Source organism: Prionailurus viverrinus, chromosome C1 (assembly GCF_022837055.1).
Source record: "Prionailurus viverrinus isolate Anna chromosome C1, UM_Priviv_1.0, whole genome shotgun sequence".
NCBI classification, from domain to species: Eukaryota; Metazoa; Chordata; class Mammalia; order Carnivora; family Felidae; genus Prionailurus; species Prionailurus viverrinus.
This window is the reverse complement of record NC_062568.1, coordinates 7,845,273-7,872,138: the sequence shown is the minus strand read 5'-3', so window position 1 is coordinate 7,872,138 and position 26,866 is coordinate 7,845,273. Positions and strand designations below refer to the sequence as shown.

Sequence of the window (26,866 nt, the reverse complement as noted above, 5' to 3'; positions counted from 1 at the left end):
AAAGGCACCCAAGGACTGGACCAAGAGAACAGTGATTAGGAAAAAAGATACCGCCTGGGGGTGGAAATATCAACTATACAGTTGGGATAAGTATTGTGAACACAGGGCTGTGTCTCCTTGGAAATGCTGGCTGCCTTCCTGGACAGATTCCCATGAAATGGTGATACTGTGGTGAATTTTTTCTGGTGCAGTACTGGCCTTCAATCTATAATCTCAGAAACTCCACCATCAGTTATCTAGAATACCCAAGATGTCATAGTAACCAAGCTCAAAAGAGATGGGTATATGTCACAGTCTGTTTGGGCTGTTATATAAAATACCATAGATTGAGTAGCTTATAAACAACAGAAATGCACTTTCACAGTTTTGGAGGCTGGCAGTCCAAGATCAAGGGGCCAGCATGGTGATGTTCTGGTTGGGTTCCAGGTCTCCACATGGTAGAAGAGGCTGGGGGGTTTGTCGGGTCTCTTTCATAAGAGAATTAATGCCATTCACAAGGGCTCCACACTGGTGAGCTCATCCTCTCTCAGGACCCTACTTTCTAACACCATAACATTGGGTGTTAAGATCCCAACACGTGAATTTGGAGGGGTGGGAGGGGGGGCGGCAAACATTCTGACCATAGCAGTCCATGAAACTTGTTTTTAATGAGAAACAGATGCATAGTATTTCGGAACTCAAAATTCTTGCAAAGTTTCTTGACAAGTCTGAAGTTAGGAAAAGAAAGACTCATGAGAATCATATATATAGTGGCTTTAGGTTCTACGAGCATGCTGAGTCCATCCCCACAACAGAGATATAATGGAGGACCAGATACCCAGGGCACTGCTGTGGGGTGCAGCCATGTTTTGCTCTCTAAGCTTCCTGGTTTTATATTCCCTGTGGGTGGCAAGATCCCCTCTGGTTGTTCTTCCTTTAATATATTAATGCCTTCATTCTGATTTCAATCCAGTCTTTTTCACCAGAAAATATGTAATCTCTTTTTATATCTCTTCTTTGAATCATCCTGTGGTGATTTTATAATACTCAGAATGCAATCTTACTTCCTTAATTTTTCTATTCTGGAAAGATGCTTTCTGTTTCCTCAGGGTGCACACTGTACTCTAGTTCTATGAAAAATAACAATAGCATTTTCTATGAGATATCTACACAAACAGGAAATTAATTCTGGGATTTCTTTCAGTTATCTATTGCCATGCAGTAAACCAACCCAAAATGCTATGGCTTAAAAAACAGCAACAGTTTATTACTTCCTATTATTCTGTGAGTTGACTTGGCTTCTTTGAGTGATTCTTCTACCCTATATGACATTGGTTGGGGTCTCTCATTTGACTGCATTCGTCTGGTATTTGGGATGGGTTGGAAGGTCCAAGAACATTTCACTCACATGTCTGGGCTTACTTCCCCTCCACGTGGCCTCCTCACATCACCAGGTTGACTTTCTTCGTAGCGTGTTAGTCTGAGAGTTCTTACATGGGAGTTGGCTTTTAAGATAGAGGAAGTGAAAACTGTCAGTCTTCCTAAGTCCAAGATTCAGAATATCACTTCTGCCACATTCCAGGGGTCAAGGTAAGTCACAAGGCCAGCCCTGATTTGAAAAGGGTTTGACAGACTCCAACCATTAATAGGTAGAAAGCACACAAAGTGGGAAGGAATTGAAGGTAGCTATCTATGAAGACTGTCTACCACAATTTGCCTTTCAGCTACAATATTCCCAGTAGGAAAAATATTCTCACCCTCTTGCCCAAACATTTCCTTACATGACAACAGCAGCTTGAAATCTCGGATTTCATCATTTCAATCATGCCCCTGTGCCATGAGGCTCTTTGAGTGCATTTCCTCATATGCAAAGGTCTTTAAGCTAAAAGTGCAATTTATCTGTCTTGCAAAACCTGACAGAGACTGGCAGCTCAGGAGCAGGAAAACTGCAATGCTGTCCAAAAAAGGGGGGGCTGGAGGTTGGAAGGGCACATAGAAGTCACTGGCTCATAGTGATTCTGAAGTCCACTTCCACAACTTGCACCCGGTTGCCCCTAATCTGATGGCAGAAAATATGTAACAATTAGGTCCCTGCTTTCTCTGGTTTTGGTTCTCTGTGGCTCTTTGTCTTACTCTCTGAGTCCTCACATCTGTTTTCCAAGTCATCTTTTCCTGTCCAGAAGAAGTGACCTGTCCCTCAAGAGACTTCTCAGCTCTCTTCCTGCCCTGAAAGTTTGGGGGCCCAAAGACTTTTTTTTTAATTTAAATTTGAACAGCGTCCCTTTTAGTCAAAGTTAACGAAGTGCCTTGTGGTCTTCGTAAGAATCAAGTTATAGGCTATTCATTAGACAAAAGACAAACACCAATTGTTTTGAGACAGACCTGTCTTCTCAGGGTTGTGGTCAGAGCGTTGTGGAACAACACTTGTAAGATTCTTAAAAGATTATTTCAGTTCTCTACCTTAATCTTTCAGAGATTTCAGTAAGGGGTCCTATTTGTAGATTTCAGTAAGGGGTCCAAATTAAGGGTCCACCCTTAATATGATTTTTACCTCAAGACCACCTTTTACTGGAAGAGCTCTGGATTGACCTTTGCCCTGACGGCCATTTTTCACTTTGAAAACCCTTTGCTGATCTGACAAGTCTTCATGGCAAGTCCTGCGTGCAATGATTTCCTTTCATTTTGCTTGAGAATGGAACACTTCCTTCCTTTGTCTCTTTCTTTCTCACACAGCCCTCTACCATACAAGGCCAAACAAGCCAGCTGACATTTCCACATCCTTCCACAATTCTCCTTACTCAGGCTCACCCATTCATTAGGTACACTTTATATTTTCTACATCACCACAGGCAACTGTCTTGCCAACTTTCCACCAACCTATAACACCGTGTTCTTTTATTATGGCCTCTAATAGCAATTTTCTAACCAAATTTTTAGTCTTCCAATGGCTTCCTCACTGTCCTTCAGGCCTCTGTCACCATCCCAAGGCCAATGGATAAGTTTTAGATTTTCTGTTAAGGCAGTTCCATACTTCTGGTACCAGTTTCAGATATATGCATACATATATCTCCCCAAATTTAGAGACATAAAAGTAATGATCATATTTGCTTATAATTCTGTGGGTTGGGAATTCAGTGGGGTGCAGTGAGGATGAATTGTCACTGATTCAAAGTGTCTGCTGTCTCACCTCAGATGGTTCAGATAGTACAACGGTCACCAGAACTGCTTGACTGGGGTCATATGGCCAGGATTTCATTTTCATTATTGATTGTTTTTCTTAGTTCTTTTCCCCTAGGCTGGCTTGGGCTTCTTCACTGCATGGTCATCTCAGAGTAGTTAGACTTCCTTCATGGTGTCTGACTTCCTTTGGAGGAAAGTGAAAACTGCCATATTCAACGGGAGAAAAGTACCTCAGAAGGGACAAAGAAGTATGCACAGTTACTAGAAAGGAAAGAGTTGATGGAGCCCTCCCTGAAGGCCATCAACCAGCGATTGTCTGCTTTAGGACTGTTCAAACATCCCTTATCATAACTTATGAAAGATATGTGAGTCCTAGGAAATATCTATATACTTAAATATTGTTTCAACCAATAACCTCTACTCTTACCACGAGATGTACTCATATTTTCTAATCTGATTTAATTCATTTCGTTTAAAATATTGGTGACAAACTCCAATTTTATTTTATAATTACTGCGTTGAGATGAGTAATTAAAAAAAAAACGGTGGTTCTGATTAAAGTCTCTTATTATCTATGACAAAAATGAGTCCATATAATAACGCACTTCAAAGTAATTTGCCCAAAGTTATGCAGCCTAACTGAAGCAAAGAAGTGATTAGAATCATGTCTTCTAGCTTAAGCCAAGACACTAAATCCCATTCAACTTGAAAACCATGCTTTGGACCAGTTCCATGTCTTACATCATTTGTCTCCATCCAAACGTTGATCCTAGTTCTCTGTTTTCCAGAACAATAAGTCCCACAACTCCAATTCTGATCCTTTTTGCACATTAATCATACTTTCCTGGTCTTACAGTAAACAGATCAAGGGCACTTGCAACTCTCATTCCTTTATAAACAGCACCTTAATTTAACATAAATAAATAAATAAATAAATAAATAAATAAAGTAAAAAGGACCAATTTGGTGGATGGTATTATAAAGCTTGTGACTGTGGAAATAAAAATATCCCTCAAACCCTTGGAATGTTGAGTTGTGAAAAGAGAGTTATTGTGAGCACAGTTCTGCTGAAAGTGGGAAATGTGTCTCTCACCTTCCAGAATCAGCCAGTTTCAGGATCGCACAGTGTGGACACTACTTCTCATCACTGGACTCTCTTTTCCCAATTGAATTGCCTGTGTAATATATCTCTATAACTGGAGCTACAGAGTTAAGGTGCTACCATTATGGCGTAGGCTGGGGAGACCTTTTATTTTATTTTTTTTATGCTTTTATTTTTATTTCTGAGGAGACCTGTTAAAATGATATTCTATACCAAATACCAAATAGCAAATTACAGAACTATCCACCCCTGTTGTTTTCTTTTGTTTGAAAATGTGTATGAGATTGAGGTGCCTCGGTGGCTCATTTGGTTAAGTGTCCAACTCTGGGTTTCGGCTCTGGTCTTGATCTCACGGTTCTTGAGTTCGAGCCCTGCATCGGGCTCTGTATCAACAGTGCAGAGCCTGCTTGGGCTTCTCTCTCTCTCTCTCTGCCCATCCCCTGCCTTCTCTGTCTCTGTCGCTCTCAAAATAAATAAATAAATAAATAAATAAATAAATAGTATAAAAGATTGAATTGAAATGATGAGTTTTCATTTTTTTTTAAGTCGTTGGTAAGGAATTTTTATCTCTTCTTCAGTAATGTACAGCCCTTGGGCTGCATAATTTCTAAGAGCCCTTCAAATTCTGAGATTCTGTGGCCAGTCAGGGAAATACTGACATGACCTGTGTTGTGTCTTCTTGGGACAGGAACATCCACAGATACTAAAGCATGGTTTTACATTATATTTTTTTAATAAGGGAAAATTATTTCAGAAGGATAGGTTGACAAAGGACACGGTGAATTTCCAAAATTAACTGTGAAAGACGGATCATCTGGGCATGACTGAAAGCCGTGCATAACCTTTGTGCTCCGATATTTCATTTCAAAAATGTCACTTTCTGCTTATTCAATGCTACTGTCATTATACTATTTTAAGCATTAAAATTTGTGTTCTGGAGCTGAACAGGAATTATTGCCTCTATCTTTGGGTTTATTAGAAATAATTTAAAATTCATTCAATAGCAATAAAACTCACCTTTTTTTATTATGGTTGAATTTGGTTTAATGTGGAAATTCGCAAGCAATTTTCATTGTCTTTTATTAGCAGTATTTCAGCATCTATGTACATAGATCAAGACCGTTTTGAAGTATTCTCTAAAGAAATGACTTTTTAAACATGATTTTTTTTCTTTAATTTTTAATGGCCTAGAGTGAGGTTAAGGTAGAATAAATTATGTGACAATGTTGTTTAAAATTTCAGACTTTGCCTTATATGGGGAAACTTTAAAAAAAGCGTATATGACATTTAAAACAAATTTTTATTTCTCCATGAATTATTTACTCAATTGCAAGGGGGATATGGAAGGGGAAGCAACTATTGCCCGGGAAAAAAAAAAAAAAAGTCTCCAGATATCAAAGGAGTGAATCTGTTTATTCATCCCTATCATCTAAAATTTACTTAACACTTTACTATCTAAATAAACCTCAATACGCTCATTTCAAATTTGGATCAATACAAAGAAAGAGGACCAGGAAACAAAATGTGCTTGCATTATATGAATCTGCCTGCATTAGGCTCTTTTTATCACACAGGGTAACACAGAGGAATAAGGTTGCCCAGATAATGAAGTATTCCTTGGGCAAGGCCAGCTGGGGAATTACTTCAGCTGGTGGGCAGTAGAACAACGTGGAACAGGACAGAATGTGCCGAAGCAGACCACAACAACCAAAAAGCATCCAGAAAATGGGTTGGAATCAGAAGCACGTGCCCTGGCACAAATTAGAGATCGACGAGTCAGACTGAGAAAAGCAACCAGAATTACAGGTTGTGGGTACCAGGATGGATAGCTGGGAGGAATATTTCTGTATTTAGGTGTAATTGCTCTTTGTGACATGACTCCAGGGGATAAGAGGATACAGGGCAGAGGCAGGTGAAACGTACATTTAAAAAGGCTGGGAGAGAGTCGTGTTAATTTTGAAAATAACAAAGCTATTTCAAGTATTTTAATGCCAGAAGATGGAATTAAAGTGAGTGCTTAACATTCAACTGTACAGGGTCTTTATGCCTAATGAATACACTATTATCCAAGTCATTTTGGGTTTCCATAACAAAATACCATAGACCAGCTTAAACAATAGCTTAAACAATAGACATTTATTTCCTCTCGTTTCTTGAGGCCAGAGGTCCAAGATCAACGTGCTAGGATAGTTAGTTGGTTTCTGGTGAAAACTCTTCCTGACTTGTAGATGGCTGCCTTCTCACTACATACTCACATGGTGGACCCCTCCCCCCGCCCCCAGCCATGAGGGCCCAATCCTCATAATCTCATCCAAACCCAATTATCGCCCAAAGGCACCATCTCTAAATACCATTATATTGGGGGTTAGTGCCTCAACACGTTACTGTGGGAGGGATGCAATTCAGTCCATAGTAAAAGTGAATTTTGATTATCTAAGAGTCACCGTAAGAGTCACATATTATATTTTATTCCCCTGGTAAGACAGTATCTGTGTTTAGTTTGGCACTGAAGTGGTCTCATAGTACAAATGGATTGCCTATATTCCTTCCTAATGAATAGTTGCTGTACTTTAATTCTATGCTGTGTTCTCGAACAAAACCTTTTCTTTCTTCAATCATTTCATAGATATGAAGTATTTTTACTTATTTTTTTTCTCTTCCTTTTGGCACGCAGAATGAGTGTCATCTGCTCACATTTTGAGTATAACCCAAGCATTGGTCGTGCCCATTCCAAAGGCCATCTTCTAATCTATGTGGGAAGAGGGACGTTGGTTCCAAGGTTGTTCGTGAGGCTACTGCCTCCCTAAGTATCAAGTCATTATCAGCCCTACCACTGACCCCTCCCTGCCTGGGAATCCTGGGTTATAGTCTTCCCTTAGTGTAGTCTGCTTCCTAGTCTTGGGCTCAGATGCTTGAATTCTGCCTGTCCTGTTATTTCTTTCCATATAACTACCCAAGTTTAGGTGGGGATATCAGACTTTATGAAAGGTTAAAGAAAACAAAAGCAGATTGTAATTTAGAAGGTATAAAAAGGCTAATCTTATTGTACATGTGACCACTCCCATATAATGAATTATCATCTCTTGGACACATTAATTCCTAGCTTTAGGTTTACCCTCCATTCACAGAGCACCTCGCCAATCAGACTTCTCTCCTCTAAGGTTTCCCCTTTGGCCCAATCCACCCAATCTCTAGAACCCAATAATCAGTGGCAAATATTTTCCCAGAGTGTGAGTTACTTAGCCTAAATAAGACTCTGAGGTGGAAGAAGGCAGGAAAACAAGCTTCAGAAGAATAGTCTGGATAGGCTTTTGTTCCTCTGCATATTAACTCCCTGGCCCTCAAGTACTAAGTCAACTTTATTCAATTATGTATAATTTTACTTTATGCATTGGGCTCACATTTTTATATATCATCTGATGGGTTTTTTAACTCATGAAAATTAACATACACAGTAGTCTTTAAAGCCAGTAAACTTTAAGACCAGTGAGAGATACAGAGAGGAGCTACTGGTCCACTTTGAGTCCCTCCTAAAGAATTCTCTAGGTATTTTTCACCCAATTGTGTTTCTAGGCTTTTCCCTTTTGGCACTAACAGACTCTATTGCTATAACCCCCTGGAACTCAGCATCTAGCTTTTCCCGATATGAGTTAAAGGAGAAGCCCAGATACATTAAGAAACTTCCCTTCAAAGAGGTGTTTGATTGTAGTGAGTAAAAACTCACTCATTAGGGGCACAGAAGAGTAGAATATTTGAAAGAATGACCCAGAAAAGTGAGAGACATAACCACTTCTAGAATGTTTGATGAGCTTCCTCCCTCTGAAGCCATCTTTGATGTGCAGAGCAGTCTGCTAACTAATCTTTAAGCGCTCGCTTCTCCTTTAGTAAGCTTTAGAAAAACTCCTGTGTCATAGTATGCTAATTGAAAAAAGCAAAATGATCTCAGGTGTTTCCTGATTTGTGCCTTGAGACCCCCACCCCCGCCCTTAAGGCTGCAAATTGTCGGGAAGCCTGTTATTTTCTCAATCGTTTTACACCTATAAGCTATACTGTCACCTTACATTATATGCTACTATTTACCGTAAGTAACTACATTCCACCACACCGCATAATAATGATAATCATTGTAATCATATATCAGCACAATGAGCTAATGAGATAATAACAAGATGCCAGTACCTTCCCTGCATGCTAAATAATTGATTTCAGTCACAGACAAGTTGCCAGCCTGTTCCACCCCACTGTATAGTGTCAGAGTTTACGTTTCACTACAAGGGGTGCCTGCGGTAGGCTGTTGAATGCACTCGTACGTATATCTGTTGTGAGTTTCCAAAAGTTATTCTTGAAGCTTACACAGCATTCTCTGGTTTATTTCCTTGTAAGGCGCTCGAGGGGGTTCTGATGTCTCAGTGCAACATACCTAATAAATTCATTCCAAGATAGCATTTGGGATATCAAAAGAGATCTCATGAACAAAAACAGACAAATACACCCTAATCAACAATACCTGGAGATTCAGAGATTAACTTGTCTAGCCTCATAAGATTTTCACATCAATTTCCCTTGAAATATCAGACCCATCTGTATAGAAGTTATTTATCTGAACCAAGGCAGAGATTAAGTCTAGCAGGCTAGGACATTTTTATCCTAAATGAAAGAGAGATGCGATCATGTGCAATAGCCACAACATTAAAAGGGCTCAAATCCCATGGTATTTTTGTGACCATTTGTGCTCAAAGAAACTTGATTTTGTCCTCCTGAGTTTCTCACTTAATTCTTGGAGGTTAATCTTTATGAAGTTCATGATCGTTTTTATGGAACATGTTTCATCGGAAGGTTTCTCTTTAGAAATTCTAAGAAATTCTAAGGCAGAGGGACGAATTGCCCTGGTTAATGCATTTGTCAGTGTCGGATTATTAATATTAGTTTGAAGACAAATATTAGTACTGTTTTATCAGGTTTTCCTACGTATGGAAAGTGTTTGACTTTTTTTGAGTTTTAGTCTAAGCCTCAAACTAGAAATGAAGCAGATTACCACCTCCCACGCCGATCAAAAATTCATAGCAGTAGGGACGCCTGGGTGGCTTAGTCAGTTATGCTTATGATTAGGCTCAGGTCATAATCTCGAGGTCCGTGAGTTTGAGCCCCACACGGGGCTCTGTGCTGACAGCTGAGAGCCTGGAGCCTGCTTTGGATTCTGTGTCTCCCTCTCTCTCTCTCTCTCTCTCCCTGTCCCCAGCTCTCACACTGTCTGTCTCAAATACAAATAGACATTAAAAAAAAGGGGGGGGGGGCGCCTGGATGGCTCAGTTGGTTAAGCATCTGACTTCAGCTCAGGTCATGATCTCACAGCTTGTGAGTTCGAGCCCCATGTCTGGCTCTGTGCTGACAGCTCAGAGCCTGGAGCCTGCTTCGGATTCTGTGTCTCCCTCTCTCTCTGCCCCTCCCCCGTGCATGCTCTGTCTCTCTCTGTCTCAAAAATAAATAAAAACTTTTAAAAAAAGTTCCTAGGAGCCAACTCGAGTACAAGTCATTTTCGAAGGCTTTCCTATTGTAATAATCTATTTTACCTTTTTTTTTTTTAATTTTCTCTTTTGCAGTGTCCGCCAAACCGAGACCCCACAGTGATGAATATTCCAAGAAGATCCCTCCTCCCAAACCCAAACGCAACCCGAACACTCAGCTGAGCACCTCTTTCGATGAAACGTACATCAAGAAGCACGGGCCGCGGAGGACGTCGCTCCCGCGCGACCCCTCCCTGTCCCATGTCAGCAGCCCTGCGGGCGACCCCGAGGAGGAGGAGCCCGTGTACATCGAGATGGTGGGCAACATCCTCAGAGACTTCAGGAAGGAGGACGACGACCAGAGCGAGGCCGTCTACGAGGAGATGAAATACCCCATCTTCGACGACTTGGGCCAAGATTCCAAATGTGACCTTGACCATCACAGTTGCTCTTCGCAGTGTGCTACTCCCACGGTGCCTGACGCGGACTTCGCCAAGTCCTCCGTGCCATGTACTCCAAAGGGTTTGCTCTGTGACATCCCCCCGCCCTTCCCCAACCTGCTCTCCCACAGACCCCCGCTGCTGGTGTTCCCCCCCGCGCCCGTGCAGTGCTCCCCCAATTCCGACGAGTCTCCGCTCACCCCGCTAGAGGTCACCAAGCTGCCCGTGCTGGAAAACGTGTCTTACATGAAGCAGCAGCCGGGTGCGTCGCCGTCCGCACTGCCCTCCCATGCCTCCGGCCATCCCAAGCTGGACAAAGAGCAGGCGGCGGCCCTGGGCCCGGGCCCCGCGGCCTCCGCGGCCACCGCGCTGTCCTCGTCCCCGCCCCCGCCGTCCACGCTGTACCGGACGCAGTCCCCGCACGGCTACCCGAAGAGCCACTCGGCCTCGCCGTCGCCGGTCAGCATGGGGCGGTCCCTGACCCCGCTCAGCCTCAAGCGGCCACCGCCCTACGACGCGGTGCACCCGGGCAGCCTGTCCAGGGGCTCCCCGGCGGGGCCGCATCCGAGCGCCAGGCCCGTGTCGCAGGACGGGGCCAAGATGGTCAACGCGGCGGTGAACACCTACGGCCCCGCGCCGGGCGCCTCCCGCTCCAGGACCCCCACGAGCCCCTTGGAAGAACTGACCAGCCTCTTCACCTCCGGGCGGAGCCTGCTGCGCAAGTCGTCGTCGAGCGGCCGCAGGTCTAAGGACCCCGCAGAGAGTAAGTGTGCAGAGTCCACGTTCCCTTAGAAGTAAGGCGAAGCCCCGGGTGTGCAGGTGAAGCCCCGAGGGCAGGGCCTTGGGTCCTTCCAGTTGAAATTCCAAAGTGGGGGCGCGCCTGGGTGGCCCAGTCGGGTCCCGCGGCTGACTTTGGCTCAGGTCGTGACCTCAGGGTTCATGTGGAGTTCAGCTCCTCCTGGGGCTCCGCGTCAAGCTCAGAGCCCGGTGCCCGCTTCAGGTTGTGTCTCTTTTTCTCCCTGCCCCTCCCCTGCTTTGCACCCTGTCTCCACTGCTCTCAAACAAACAAACAAACAAACAAACAAAAAACAACAAAAAAACCACACACACACACACACACACACACACACAAACCCTATAAAAAAAGAGAGAGAGAGAGAGAGAAATTGCAAAGTGGGTTATTTAACTTTTGCGGTGCTGAAGGAAACAGGGCATTCTGGAAGCACTCCAAGGGACAGCGGGCCTAGGGAAGAGATGTTATGAAAAAGAAGAATGACTTTTTGCGGGACTAAGTGTAAAATCTAAACGGTCACAGTGGCTCTGGGAAAGTCGAACAAAGTAAACAGGTCACTATGGAATTTGGGGGTAAATGTCTTGATTTTTTGAGAAAAAGGTAGACATTCAAACATATTGATAAATGTTAACATGTATCTTTCTCTTTACGTTAAAAACCCACTTGAGCAAATGCTAGTTTGACGCTTTTGCTGGAAGCATAGAAATTAGAATGGAACTTAGTATTTCTCTTAATGCAATGAACGATTCTCCTTGCACACTTCGTGCTGTGATATTCTTACATTCACCCTAAACTGGAAAAGGCTCATTGCTTCCCTTTTAACAACTCTGGTAATTAGAATCTTATGCCTATGTTACTCTTCCTAGAGACGCTGATATATAAATTACAGAAAGACCACTAAGTGGTGAATGGGTGGCCACTGAACTCCGAAGATGGGGAAATGTCTCTATATGAATGACTAATCCTTTTGTGAGCCCCAAATCACTTCATAAGTTTACAGGAAAGTCCAAACAAATCCCAGCTTTCTCAGTGTCTGTTTCATGAAATTACACTGCTTTCCCTGGCTTAAAAATGCCTTAGGTACCTAAACTGGTAATTAATCATTTTCATCTCAGATCATCCCAATGCAGGATTTTATATATCCTCTCCCACAGTCACACTGAGTTCCTTCCTTAAAGGAAAAACAAAAAATCAATACTTCTGACGATGGAGATGATGACAGCATTTCTTAGAATAACTAATATGTATTGGTAGCTAGAAGCCACTTATCCTACCTTTTCTGCTTGTTTACCCAGAGAGATTTATGTAAGTATTACTGCTTAAGTAATCCCCTGCCCCCCAAATCATTTCATTTACCTGACTAAAGGGAAAAAAAATTCTAATCTATTAGACATGTCTGAAGTTAAATACATACATGCATTTTTAAAATTATTTTTTTTAATTTTCTGAAGTTTATTTATTTTGAGAGACAGAGAGAGAGAGAGAGAGAACGAGCAGGGGAAGGGTAGACAGAGAGAGAGATAGAGAGAGAATCCCAAGTAGGCTCCACATTGTCAGCGCAGAGCCTGACATGGGGTTCAAACTCACAAATCTCAATTTCATGACCTGAGCTAAAATAAAGTCAGACACTTAACCTGACTGAGCCACCTTGACGCCCCTAAAATTAGTGTTAAACTGAATTAGCAATAAGAAGCAATTTATTTCTAAAATAGGGGTTCTTGGGGCTCAGTTGGTTGGCTCAGTTGGTTGAGCATCCGACTCTTGATTTCAGCTCAGGTCATGATCCCAGGGTCGTGGAATCTAACCCTGCATCAGGATCAGTGTCAGAGCGTGTGGAGCCTGCTTAAGATTTTATCCTTCTTCCCCTCTCCCCCACTCATGCTCTCTCTCTCTCTCTCTCTCTCTCTCAAATAAAACAAAAAATAAAATAAAATAATGGTTCTCAGTAAAAAACAATTTGGGCCCCAAGGACTTTCGGAAATGCCTGGAGACATTTTCAGTTGTCACAACTAGGGACACCACTGATATCAAGATAGAGGCAGAGATGCTGCTTAAAAGCTAACACAAAAAGATGATCTGGGCCACCATGTCAGGGGAGGCAAGTTTGGTAAACCCTGACCTAAATAATTTATCAAAGTTTAAAGTTTCTTCTAGATGATTTATTTGGTTTAAGCACAGATCGGTTAAGATTTTTGGAATAAGTTGGAGGAAAAAAATGAACGAAAAAGATTTTACTTTCAAAATATGTGATGGTTAGTGTGAAATTAATGGACGTTTCATTCTAGAATTGGTGAAATTATTGGATTTTCTCCCTACCTACCAGTTTCTTTGGAGGATCCTTAACAGCTCCAGCTGGCAGCTATACCAATTAGCTAGAAAAAGTATATGTAAAAGAAATGATTAACTAATGAAGTTATTTCAAGAAAAATCCATCTGTTAGAATTCGGCTATGTGCTATATGTCACAGACTTCTCCATTCGAGTCCAAAACGAGCTTTGTGTACTTGTGAAACAAAGCTTATACATGGAAAAGTGATCCAGGCTCTTTATAGCTTTTAGGGATCTGAAGATTGAATTTCTTCCTTTCATGTGCTATTAACCGTGTATCAAACCCTTCCGAGAAAGGGCATGTCTTGTGTTACGTTAACTTCGATATCTTACTTTATGTGAAGGGACGGGAAGAAAAATGCAGATAGTGCAAAGAATAATTTCATATTATTTACTTTGGACTCCAGAAGAAAATAGACACTATCAGAGGCTAAAAAAAGCATTGTGGCTCTCAGGATCTTTCTGTAATTTGAAAAGTAGATCCAAAGTTGTTGATATTTGAGAGTTAACCTATAATCACTGTTGTTAGTATATTCAGTGAGGCAACGCTCCCCTTTAGTCTTGTCAGATAGGATTTATAGATACCTACTGATACCATAGGAACAGAATAAATGGTATGAGGTAGTAGACATTCATGACTCCTAAATCTCAAGTATTTTTTGTTTTTTACATTTAAAGAACAAAGTTAAGGCTGGTATTTCTATCCTCCATACCCTCTGGCTTTCCCGGAAGTGCCGATTACAATAATTTACTAATACTCAATTCAAAGAAAATTTAATATTTCTGTTTTAACTTGAAAAATCTATGTTACATAAAATATGTGCCTTCAACTCTTATCTTAATAATCTATAACGTGGGCCGCCTGGGTGGCTCAGTCGGTTGAGCTTCTGACTTCTGTGAAGGTCATGATCTCGCGGTGCATGGGTTCAAGCCCCGTGTAGGGCTCTGCGCTGACAGCTCAGAGCCTGGAGCCTGCTTTGGATTCTGCATTTCCCTCTCTCTCTCTCTCTCTCTCTCTCCCTCTCTCTCTCTCTCTCTCTCTCTCTCTCAAAAATAAAAATAAAACATTGAAAAAATTTTTTAAATAATCTGTAATGATACACCTAACATTACTTTCATATCTTAAAAGCTTTACAGCTGTTGATACGGATTGAGCAATAGGAAAGAAATAAATTCCATTTCACTGCATGATTTCCTAAATAAGGCCTTTGTATTAATTGTTCTAGGAAGTTTTTTCGTCTGGTTGATGGGACATTGTAATGTTGCTTTGTTCTATGTGAGGACACTTAATAGTCTCTCTCATGATAATAAATTTTATTTCAATTGGTTATGATTACTATTTCTTAATTTTGTGCGGAGAGATGGAATCTATGAGGCACGTAAGAGGTGGTTCATTTGTATTTTATTGCTGTAAATTTTTGTCTTTATGAGAAGTAGGCGAAGTACAGATATGTTGACAGTGAATTTGGAATATTCACCATAATAGTATTTAGAATATTTTTCTCTTCAAATAAAAAATATTTTCTTGGGGGAGGTGGTGCCTGGATGGCTCAGTCAGTTAAGCATCTGACCCTTGATTTCGGCTCAGGTCATAATCTCATGGTTGGTGGGATCAAACCCTGCGTCGAGCTGTGCCCCGAGAACTGGGAGCCTGCTTGGGATTCTGTCTCAGCCCCTCCCCGGCCCTCTCTCTCCCCAAAATAAAGAAATAAACATTTAAAAAAAACAATAAATATTTTTAAAAGAAAGACTTTGCCTATGTTTAATATAAATGCATGAATATATGTTCCTATAAAAACATTCAAGTCACAATGAAGAATATAATTAAATTCTATAATACCCCCGAGGGAGAGCATGAGATAGGAAAGGTATAAGTGGAGAGATGTTAATAGAAAATTTAAGGAAAAACTAGAAACATAAAAAAGCAGTGTGACTAATTCAGAGACTAAGGCACCAAGAAAGATACAAAAGAAATGCAAATACAGGATGAAATAGACATATAAGCCAATATGGCCACCAATATATGAAGCACATGGAAAGGCACACATAGAGACCATGGAAGGACACAGAGACATGGTGGGCCTAAAGATAGAGCAAAGAAAAACAAAGATGTAGGCCCACTCATCCGGTATCAATATTAGAAAATCAAAAGAAACCCAAGATGTTGAGTTGGCGTTGGTGAAGAGTTTCATTATCCACAACAATATGCCACATTAACGGAGATGTACAATTTTGTACTGTTACATCTCATCTTTCAGCCTCTTGAAAATATTCCCATTTAAGACTTTTACATGCTATGTTATATTTTTACAATTGTAAATATAAATGGGTCTTTTGGGTTTGATGAAATAAACCTAGGAATCTAATGCAACCTTTGCCTTTCCATTCACTTTCTTAACACACACACACACACACACACACACACACACCTTTATCCTTTTGTAAGTTGTTTGAGGTACAACTTGCTAAAATATTGGGCATTGCTAGTGAAGCAACGTTTCCAACTTACTCTTACTAATTTAATTTTAAAAAGAATTTTGAATTAAACAAATAATGATTTTGGAAGGCAATCTTTTAAAATATATTTCTGGGGGCGCCTGGGTGGCTCAGTTGGTTAAGCATCCGACTTTGGCCCAGGTCATGATCTCACAGTTTGTGAGTTCAAGCCCCGCGTCAGGCTCTGTGCTGACAGCTCAGAGCCTGGAGCCTGCTTTGGATTCTGTGTCTGCCTCTCTCTCTGACCCTCTTGTGCTCTGTCTCCGTCTCTCAAAAATAAATACATGTAAAAAATAAAAGTAATTTAAAATTTAAATATATTTCTGTATTTATATATTATACCACTTTTCAGAAAAAAAGGGAGGGTATACTAACATAATGTAGCCATCTTTATGATTCAGGGTCATTGTTGTGATCATCATTGTATGCTTAACTGTGTGATAATGCACTTAAAGTGTCTAGCAGGGTGACCTGAACAGGAGACACCTCACGCAGTGGTGACTATCATTGTCCCCGGCCATTGGTAATAACGGTGGTACAGTGTTGATAGCTTAATAATTACTGGGATGTCTTCAGGGGCTATTTGAGTTTGTAGCTCTAACCCTTTACTGCTATATCATTTCAAGTTATTTCAATTCTTATGTTTGTTTCTTGTGGTTTTCTGGCTTCCTACCTTTCTTTTGGGTAGTTTTATTGATGTAGATAGGCTCTCTTTCCCTCCCTCCACCTCTTCTGTTATCCTTCAACTCTTTCTTTCATTGTCCTATCACACCATTAATCAGTTGTAGGCCAAAGAACAGATACCCAACTTTGTCTTAGAAGCCTCTCATCCAATGTAAGTGTGTGACCTTCAGTCTAGGGACTCTGTGACCTTTACTTTCAAAGGCCACTTTAGCCAGTTTACTGTCTTGAATGACAAGTTCTTGGATTCCTATCTGAGCTGGTAAGAATATCGACTTCCCAAGAACTAGGCTGTCCTAGGAAACCTGAAATGAAAGTTAGTTATTTTAGGAGAACCTACACATTTGGTTTGGTGTGTCAACAATACTTTCTTCTGTAAAATTCAGAATGCAAAATAATTCAGGACTTTATATCTCCTCCTTTTCATTCCTGTGAAAGCAGGGGCTGAAAAGAGTGGCTAGGGCAAAAGCAAGTATTGAGAAGCCAAAGGGGATGGCAGAGAAGAGAATCTATGAGTCTGGGTCTCTCACTCGCTGTGAGAGTGGGTGAGCCCTCAGCCTGTGACTTTGGCCAGATCTTCTGGATGCCCAGTGACTTGGAGCCTCCTGACCAGAGTTGGGGGCTGGATCAGGAACTTGTAGAATTCTTGGATTCTTCAAAGCCATTTAGGACTCGAGCTACACTCAGAACACCTGAAGATTATCTCAGACTATTCCAGAAGGACTGGAAAGACCAAAGCCTATAGTTTTTTCAACATCTTAAATAAAGATACGACCCTTGTCAGGTCCCTCTCCTGCCGTTTATTGGTTGCACCCCTCCCTCTGCTCCGAGTCCCGTGCTGTGGCCTCAGACTATTTTCTGCCTCAGCAAGTCTCCTTCCAGCTACTTAGAGGGGAAGTTGAGCCAGGACCCAAGTTATAATGATGCACTTGAGCCAAGACAGTGATGACCTACCAAGGCTTCAGAGAAGGTACTTGAGTGGTTCGAAGTATGTAGGTAAAGACATAGAAAGCCTAGGCGAGTGGTCCAAGAACGTCTTGTGGCATATTCACCTGAGTGTTTTCAAAAACACAGATTCCTGGGGCACCTGGGTGGCTCAGCCGATGAAGCGTCTGACTCTTAGTTTCAGTTCAGGTCATGCTCCATGGTTCATGAGATTGAGCCCTGTGTTGGGCTCCGTGCTGACAGCGAGGAGTCTGCTTGAGATTTTTTTTTCTCCTTTCTCTCTCTGCCCCTCCCCACGTATATACACGTGCTCTTTCTCTCTCTCTCTCTCTCTCTCTCTCTCTCTCTCTCTCTCAAAATAAATTAATGAACTTAAAAAAAGAACACAGATTCCTGGGCCTTATTAGAGACTCATTCAATGAGAAACTCTGGAGGCTGGGCCTGAGATGTTGATTTTTTAATGAAATCCCCAGTAATCCTGCTCTAACTCAAGGATATATGGCTATAATTAGCAATGCCCTCTACTTGTATGCAAGGGAAACCTATAAAGCACTGTTTTCCTCTAACAACGTCAAAAACATAATTTTTGTAAGAGAAGGCAGAGAGAGGGGAGAGCTTAAAATGAGTGAATGTTGTTTTCCTTTTGTTGAGTAAGCTATGGGTTGGTTGGCAGTTTCAAAGAAGACAAGTCAGGGTCATCTGGATGAATCGGTAGGGAAATCCATTTTTGCTCTGTCTGGATTCTCCCAGAGACCTTGGGAGTTTCATAGTGGGGTATGTGGCAGGTGATCTGTGAAGAACGTCCATTCTGGTTCGTTAGCCCATCCATCTTAGTCATGCCAGGCCTTTGCCATTCTCTTTATCAGAATTCCTCAGCACTTCAGTTTGAGAACCACCAGTAAGAGCTACTTCAGGCAGGAGCTGGTGCTGTTGGTCAGGGAAGCAGGAGAACTCAGGCCGGTAGAGGTCCCTACCCCAGAGGTCTGCCGAGATGGTTCCAGGCCACCCAAGGGGGAGGGCTAGCCAGAGCAGAGGGGGCCCTCCGATGGGGCCTCTACCCAGAACGAGGGTGTGCTTCCCAGAAAGGGCACCTGATCACATGATCTAGTTGATGTAGGACAGTAATATGACAGAATAGAGGTCTTCCCTGGAAAGACAGGGAAAGAAGGCATTATGAGGGCAATGAGGAGGTCTAGCTGTCATGACAGAGCCAGGATCCCAGGCATCCGAGCTGACGGCGGTAATGGAGAATGAGGTGGCGAAGTTCGAGGAAAATGCTTCTACGTCACACAGGTTTGTCTTAGGAACCGTTTCAAGACCAGATTTCAAGAACGATGGCCACAGCGGGATGCATCAAAGAAGCGAGCGGTGGGGACCTGGGAAAAGTGTGTGGTGCCCAACCTTTTCCTTGAGAGTGCTTCTGTGATAATGGTAGCAGAGACTTTTACATGTTTCCTCTATGCCAGACGCTAGTCTAAGCGTTTTCCATGTATTCCATCCTCGCTGAAATACTCTGAGGCAGGCGATATTAACATGGCCATTCTAAAGATGGGAGAAAATGAGGCACAGCCTCCCCAGAGACACATGGAGTAAATCTGGGACTTGAATCCAATTTTGTTTTTTTTCTTTTTCTTTTTTGGCTCCAGAGTTTCTGGTTTTAATGATACTTTATGTACTCCTGACCAACACCCCCAGTGTCTTTCCCCTCCCTATTGCCATTAAATTATAGCAGTTGTTATCAAAGCTCTAATGACTTAGAGTGTTATCACTACCAGGGGTATCAGCTTACTAAGAGAAAGCCGAATGTGTTCCTCAATGGCATGTACAACTTAACGTTTGTCATCAATTTAGGAAGGGGTTAGAAAACCTTTTCAGCACCCTCCCAAATTCACTTTGGAAGATCGTAGTCACTGTGATGGGCTCTTCTGTACAGCAGGCTTCTGCGCTGCCCCTCAGGGAGGACATGTGGTCTGCCCAGTAGGCTTCATGTGCCGAGTGGACCTAAATGACCTGGGAAAAAAGATGTGAGTGCTCACCTCCATGCCTCTAAGTATAACTAAAGAGTGTACGTGTATATTTCTTTGGTCCATGAGATTTTCAACACTGAGCTACCAACTAGATGATTCTACTTCCAGGTTATCAGGGCTTTTGTCCTCGGCTGCTTGCTTCTTGTCCATAATTAGGTCATAGTTTGATTGCCTGTAGCTAGCCCAAGGGAAAAAGTAGCTTCTGGATCAAAAACCCTAGCCAATGCTTAAAGGCGCTGAGGGCCCTGGCCTCACTAGTCTAGAAACTGATCTAGGAAAGCAAACGCTCCGAAAGAGCCCTATGCAACATGTAAGCTTTGAATCGCCTCTTTTCTCTTTAGATTTGTGTTAATGTGCGGATGACAGGATCACACACGTATCTTTGAAATTAAAATGAAAAAAAAAAAACATAGTTCTTCAAGAACATACTGACCTACTTAATTATTACTATTTTTTAAAGCTCAAGAAATTTATTTTCGAGATGATGAGGTTAAAAGAGTATAAGTAAAATCCCTTGATTCTGCAAATGCGTGTGACTTCTTGGTTAATTGGGACCATGACATTGTCTGTTTTCCTCATTCAGTTTCTTCTTGGAGTGCAACATAGAATCACTGAAGAAGACATAATTTCATAAATAATTGCTCACCTTTCTGGGGGTAGCTGGCAACTGTCTTTGATTGATGCAGGCAGACGTGTTTATCCCCTGTGTTTATATTCTCCAGCTGCTGGATCTTTAAGTGCACTTTCTCGTTGGCAATTTAATCAACGATTTTCTCCATTAAGAAGAACCCTCCCTGCTTTACATTTATAAAATGCAAAAACATTTCAATTCAGAAATAAAGCTACACCAGTCTATTAAAACAACAATGACAACAACACAAGATTCCCTTAGCTTGTATTTAATATAGTGGGAGGACTGATTTCTTTCCCTCCTATTGAATTACCTCAAAGAAAAAATCCAATTTCTGATTTTTATTTAATATCCTAGGTGTTCAACACTTTGACATCTATAAGTAATAAAATATTAGTTATAAGTAAAGGCGTGCCTGTCGGCCCTACATTTGTCTTAGCTCCTAATTATATGTGATCTAGAAGGCTCAGGCAGGGGCTGGATGTCACAAGAGATGGTTTCCATCTTGGCTCAACCATTAAAAAGCTTTGAGATTTTGGGTAAGTCAGTTCATCTCTTAATGCCTTAGTTTTCTCACTTTTCAAATGAAAATGTTAGGTGCTGAAACTGTGTGTCTTTTCTGGCTCTGTTGTTTGATGCCTCTGTGGATTCCTGGATGATGTGTACATCCCTCAAAACATGATTCTCTTCCTCCCTGTGAGACGGTCTGTCTGATGTTGTTCTCTCTTTCTGGAAGGGCTTCCTCATAAGTCCATAAAACAAAGTCTAATCCTTGAATCTCTGCTCAGAGCCTACCTACTTCTTCACAGAGTTTTTCTTATGCTATTGTCTACAAATAATAATCTCGTTCAAACTCCTAGAGCACTTTGTACTTCTATAACAGTATGTGTCTTATTCTGACAAATTGTGAAGTCTTTTTTTCTTATTCCTCTTAAGACATTTGGCCAAGGGGGTCAAGGGTCATACCTTTCCATCATTTTACTTAAGGCAGCCCTCAGCCCAATACAATTTTTCTCAACATTGATACACAGTAAGTATTTATTGAACTTGTTGAATTAATAGACCTAGTGACTTAAGAGGGCTGTTATACTCGAGGAAACAAAAGACATATGAGAAATGTTTGACCATTAAGTAGAAAGAAAAAGAAAAATCAGATCCTATGACTCAGAAAACTCCACACTGAAATCAATATAGTCATTCAGCCCAAAATGACCTATGTTGAATGCTGCGTTTGTCGCTTTTGCTCTTAAGTGTCCTGTTTAAAAGAATGTCTATTCCATTCTAGGCAGATTTATTCGGAGAAAGATGTAAAGAATATAGCCATAAAGCATTTAAATGTGGACCATTTTGTAGATGTCAGACCGTCATCAGTTTCTGTATAAATGAATAGCTGTGAAAATGGATCACTTCTCAGCATTTGGAGAGAGAGAGAGAGAGAGATGCATTCTTTAAAAGAATCATAGAGATCAACATTTTAAAGAAGGACTTCTAATCTGCTTAATGTGATGCATTATTGAACTTAGATGGTAAGGAGGATGAAAGCACATTCAACCAGGTCATTTAACCTCTTTGGCAGAAAGGTGCTGCATAAATCCAGGTAGCTCTTATCGTGTGACTGGAAGTCTTGCCCATATGTGCTGCCAGGTGAAAAGGGGTTCAAGTTGTAAAATCTTTGAAAAGCTTTTTTTTTTTTAATTTTCCAAAAACTCTTGTTTTTCGGGATTCAGTAAATGGATGGCAATTCCAAATTTAATGAAGTGTCTGTAGTGGTGGATGGTGCTTCTCGGTTGAAGCGAGCTCGTTATTGTCGTTAGTTGACGGGAGCTAGGTTAATTACATGTTCTACTTCTAGTGGAATAACCAATCAACTGGAGAATCTGGGCGTTTGCTCTTCCCAAATGAAAGAAGTGAAAATACTAAATAGAATCTAACAAGGAGGAGGGAGTGTTAGTAACATGAATTTTTGAAGCAGCCTTTCCTGTCTCACTAGGTGTGTCCAGAGCAGCTGAACTTAAAGGATATCAAACATTTTTTTTCCTATTGTTTGCATGTATTTCCTTGTTGTAGATGAAACCTATGCAATTAAGTGGGGAAAGAAAAAAGGAAGAAAGACAAAAGGTAGAAAGGGTCAGCAAATAAATATTGGGGGAATCCATGGATTGTTATGGGTGGGCAATCCTGAGGTAGGTTTTATTCCCATGACTCAAGCAAATCTGGATTCCCCGGGCGGTGTGTGTGGCTCAGTCAGTTAAGCATCTGACTCTTAATTTTAGCTCAGGTTATGATCTCATGATTTGTGGGATCGAGCCCTGCATCGGACTCTGCCCTGTCCAGCCCAGAGCCTGCTTGGGATTCCCTCTCTCCCTCTCTCTGCCCCTCCCCTGCTCGTGCGCTCTCTCTTTCTCAAAATAAATACATAAACTTAAAAACAAATGAAATCTAGATTCCCAGGAACTGGAAGATTTAGTCGGTTTCGGTGTTAGCCCCCAACAGAATGATCAGAACTCAGGTGAGGTATTGCTCTCTCAAAGCTATCCCATTCTGAGTATCAAAGTTGCCCCTAGATTCACAAACTAGTTTCATTCTTTGATTGATTAGTTATTAACTACTTACTAATGATTAATGACAAGAGAGGTATGCCAAAACGATGAAGGCTTTTTGTCAATGTGGGCCCAAGAGAAATTTCAAACCTACGAAATTAAATTGCCTCAGGTTGGTCCTTGTTTGGTTGATTGATAATGTTACCTGAAGCCTGTGAAGAATTCACTTTGGCCTCTAAGCCAAGCTAGGTTTATGAGTTCTGAATATGAAGTATAATAAAACTGTCCATTGATGTTTCAGAGAAAAACAGCTTGATTGTCTATCCAGTCATGATTCTCTATTTCCCTTTCACGGCCGAACCACTCAAGTGAATGCTGTGTGTTTGCCGCCTCCAATTCTTGACCCCTCACCCCATTTCCTCCAGTCCAGCTTCCTCTTCTGCTCACTCCCAAGTCACACGGGGCTGATGCCTAATTGGTCTCTCGCTCTGGCCTCTGCCTTCTTTTGGTTCTCTTCGACTTCACAGAACGTCTGACAATGTTATGTATTCCATCTGAAGACATTTCTCTTGATTTTCATGCAAAGTTACATCCTCATTAGCAATCCTTTTTGGACTGTGTCTTCTGCTTTTTTGGCAAGGGCCTGGGAGGTCTGCTCCTCCATTTATAAAAGAAAAAAAAAAAAACAAAAAAAAACGCTTTTGACACATGCCTGACACAGTGTTGTGATTAGCATTTAAGTGTTTGCTTCTCCAACTAAATTGTCAGGGCACAATACTGTGAGACTTTTTCATTGCAGCAACTAGCACATTTTCTGGCCCAAAGTACATCTTCAATATGTGTTCCTTAAATCATCAAATGGCTGTTTGACTAGAGTGAATGAATGTGTATCCAAGCTCCACAATTAAATGGTAAATTTTTGAGAGCAAAGACTATATATTTTGTTTAAGTGCCCATGGTTTCTATGACTATGTTTTGCATGCTCAGTTTAAAATTTTTTTTTTTTAACGTTTATTTATTTTTGGGACAGAGAGAGACAGAGCATGAACGGGGGAGGGGCAGAGAGAGAGGGAGACACAGAATCGGAAACAGGCTCCAGGCTCCGAGCCATCAGCCCAGAGCCCGACGCGGGGCTCGAACTCACGGACCGCGAGATCGTGACCTGGCTGAAGTCGGACGCTCAACCGACTGCGCCACCCAGGCGCCCCGATTGCATGCTCAGTTTATACTTATGGCTTATTTTTTCAAAGCTAACATGTTTTAAATAGCAAAGCCCAATAGGATTACCCTGATTACCAAGCATTGATAATAATCTGATTTTGCACAGGATGCACAGATCGAGACTAGTTAATATATTTCAGAATCAACTGCTCCAAAGAATATCAATGGAGAACCCAGGTTTAGATCATTTTTATATGGAATGGTCAGAAGGGGATCAGGCCTGTTACTGATTAGGAAAACTAGGCAGTACTCAGCACTGAGAGCAAGTACCCATAATCTGATCTAAGTAGTTTGTTTATGTAGGAAATAAAGTAGGGTCCATTACAAATAGCATCTCATAGAGTTTCACTGAATGATTCGGGAAGCAGTATTAAGATATTATGTTGTAGATAGAAAATTATCACCTGGATTGTATGTGGTATACATATGGTCCATTTACTATTTAAATTCCAGCATTTCAGGGAAGTAAAACATGTATCCCTGTTTCTATACGTTTGTTGGATTTAAAAAAAACTCCTTTGCTCGACCAGCTTAAAAAACAATCTCATTATAATGGAAAGCAGTGTGGAGAGTTCCTTAAGATACACATATGGGCAAAGACACAGGAGTCAAATGTCCTGCGGTTGAAAGATGGATTTATCACTGAACAACTGTGCTTTTAGGGCATGTCCAACTCTCCATGTGTCAGTTTTTTCATATTTACCTCTGAGGATTGTGAAAAAAGGAAAACTGGGCTCAAGAAAAGACCCTGTAAAATGTAAATTGCGTGCAACTCTAAGGGGCAATTGACTTTTAGCTCTCTGTGGAAAGAATAAATATTTTATTAAAAAAATGAAGTCAGGTCAAAAATGAATTAAATTTTCAGAGATTCCATATTGTTTGGGTAAAGGATCTGACATCTTAAGTGGCTCATCCGGTAGCTGATGTGAGAAGCATAAAGCATTGGGGAGCATGTAAGCGGTTCTCTGTTCCCACAGGGGGCAGGCTGTTTTCTGGTTGCTGGAGGATATCTGAGCCTTGAAGGTGGAGGGGCATCATACCCGATGCAGTGCACTTACCCCTGTCCTATAAAGAACAGCCCTGAGAACAAAGAGGCCATCGTCACTGTACAAAGGGTCAGGCAACCTGACGCGATTGTGAAAGGTGTTTCATCAGCGAAAGAAAAAAGTCACTCTAACTGAGGGGGCTGACACAGTTTTCAAATATAATAATTTTTTTTCTGGTTGAACATGGTTTATCTTTTAAAAGAAAAGCTTTGCTTCCACAAAAGTATAGGTAATAACCAATGAATTGGTTGGAAACCAAGAAGGCCCAAAATGCTTCGTATAAAAAATATTTAGCATGTAGATGGGGGCTCTCAAAGTGTTTTTCTTTGTTTTTATTTATTTTTTTTTTTAACGTTTATTTATTTTTGAGACAGAGAGAGACAGAGAATGAATGGGGGAGGGTCAGAGAGAGGGAGACACAGAATCTGAAACAGGTTCCAGGCTCTGAGCTGTCAGCATAGAGCCCGACGCGGGGCTCGAACTCACGGACTGTGAGATCATGACCTGAGCCGAAGTCGGCCGCTTAACCGACTGAGCCACCCAGGCGCCCCTCAAAGTGTTTTTCTAAGCAGCTTCAGTAGAATTGCTTTTCCTTTTTTTTTTTTTTTTTAAGGTTTTATTTTATTTTTTGACAGAGAAACAGAGTGCAAACAGGGGAGGGGCAGAGAGAGGGAGACACAGAATCCGAAGCAGGCTCCGGGCTCTGAGCTGCCAACACAGAGCCTGACGCGGGGCTCTAGCCTGTGAACCGCAAGATCATGATGTGAGCCAAAGTCGGATGCTTCACTGCCCGAGCCACCCTGGCGCCCCTTTAAAAAATTTTTGTTTTTAAGTTTATTTATTTTGAGAGAGACAGAGACAGCAAAGCCTCAGAGAAGGAGAGGGGGAGAGAGAGAGACAGAGAGACAGAGAGTTCCAAGCAGGCTCTACACTGTCAGCACAGAGCCAGAGGCAGGGCTCGAACCCACGAAACCATAAGATCATGACGGGAGCTGAAATGAGAGTTGGTCACTTAACCAAGCGAACCACCCAGGCGCCCCATATCGCTTTTCCTTTTAAAGTGGTTAGTTCATAGGCAACGAAATTTTAAGGTTAGCATTTGAAAAACTGTGCCAGAAAACAACAACACTTAAATCTTGTCTAGAAATCTGAACGCAACCACAGACACAGAAGGAATGCTAACCTCCTAAATACAGATTAACGGACGTTAGTAGGCAATGCATGAAGTGACCATCCCTAGAATGTCTCATAAATGGAAGGTTGACACAATGATAGCTGTTGAAATGCTTCCTTGTCAATTTCCTTATGTTTTTATTAACTTCCATGGCTTTCCTGGTAAAGTCTTTATCTAGATGCTAATTAAGCAGAGGTTTGCTTTGTGCATCAATTTTTAATATTCGCTCCTCGTGGTTAAATGAAACCTGCAGCGGACAGCTTCTCCAGTTAAAAGCAGTCCTGACCTACTTCCATGGGAAATCAATGGAGGACTCAGGAAACTCATAGGTAGCTGGCGTTTAAGGAGCCCAGCTGCTTATTCGTATTGGTGTAAACCGTGCTCCAGCATTCTCTGTCTTTACTAATTTTCAAAGTTTTTCTGGGGCACCTGGGTGGCTCAGTTGGTTGAGCGTCTAACTTGATTTTGGCTCAGGTCAGGATCTCACAGTTCGTGGGTTCGAACCCTGGTGTCCAGCTCTGCCCTGAGAGGGTGGTGTTTGCTTGGGATCATCTCTTGTCTCAACTCTCTCTCCGCCCCTCCCCTGCTCACGCTTTCTCTCTCTCTCAAAAATAAACGCTTAAAAAAAAAAAAAGCTCTTCTAACATTAGAGAAGACCCTAGAAGCTATTGAGCCATATAAGTGAAGCCAAACCTGAGTTTTGTGCCCCTGGGGACTCAACAGAAACCCCTGGGTCTGGGACTGAGGCAGGGAAGGAAGGCCCTTAAAAGGCACCTGCTC

At 41.7% G+C, this 26,866-nt stretch overlaps 1 protein-coding gene across 1 annotated transcript in view; it reads left to right on the top strand.

Annotated features, from left to right (window-relative positions):
• Positions 1-26,866, top strand: part of NYAP2 (neuronal tyrosine-phosphorylated phosphoinositide-3-kinase adaptor 2) — a 253,027-nt gene that overhangs the window by 137,465 nt on the left and 88,696 nt on the right. The window contains exon 3 of the mRNA XM_047868847.1: positions 9,862-10,968. Coding sequence (XP_047724803.1) covers positions 9,862-10,968 — 1,107 coding nt within the window. The remainder of the gene's footprint in view (positions 1-9,861; positions 10,969-26,866) is intronic.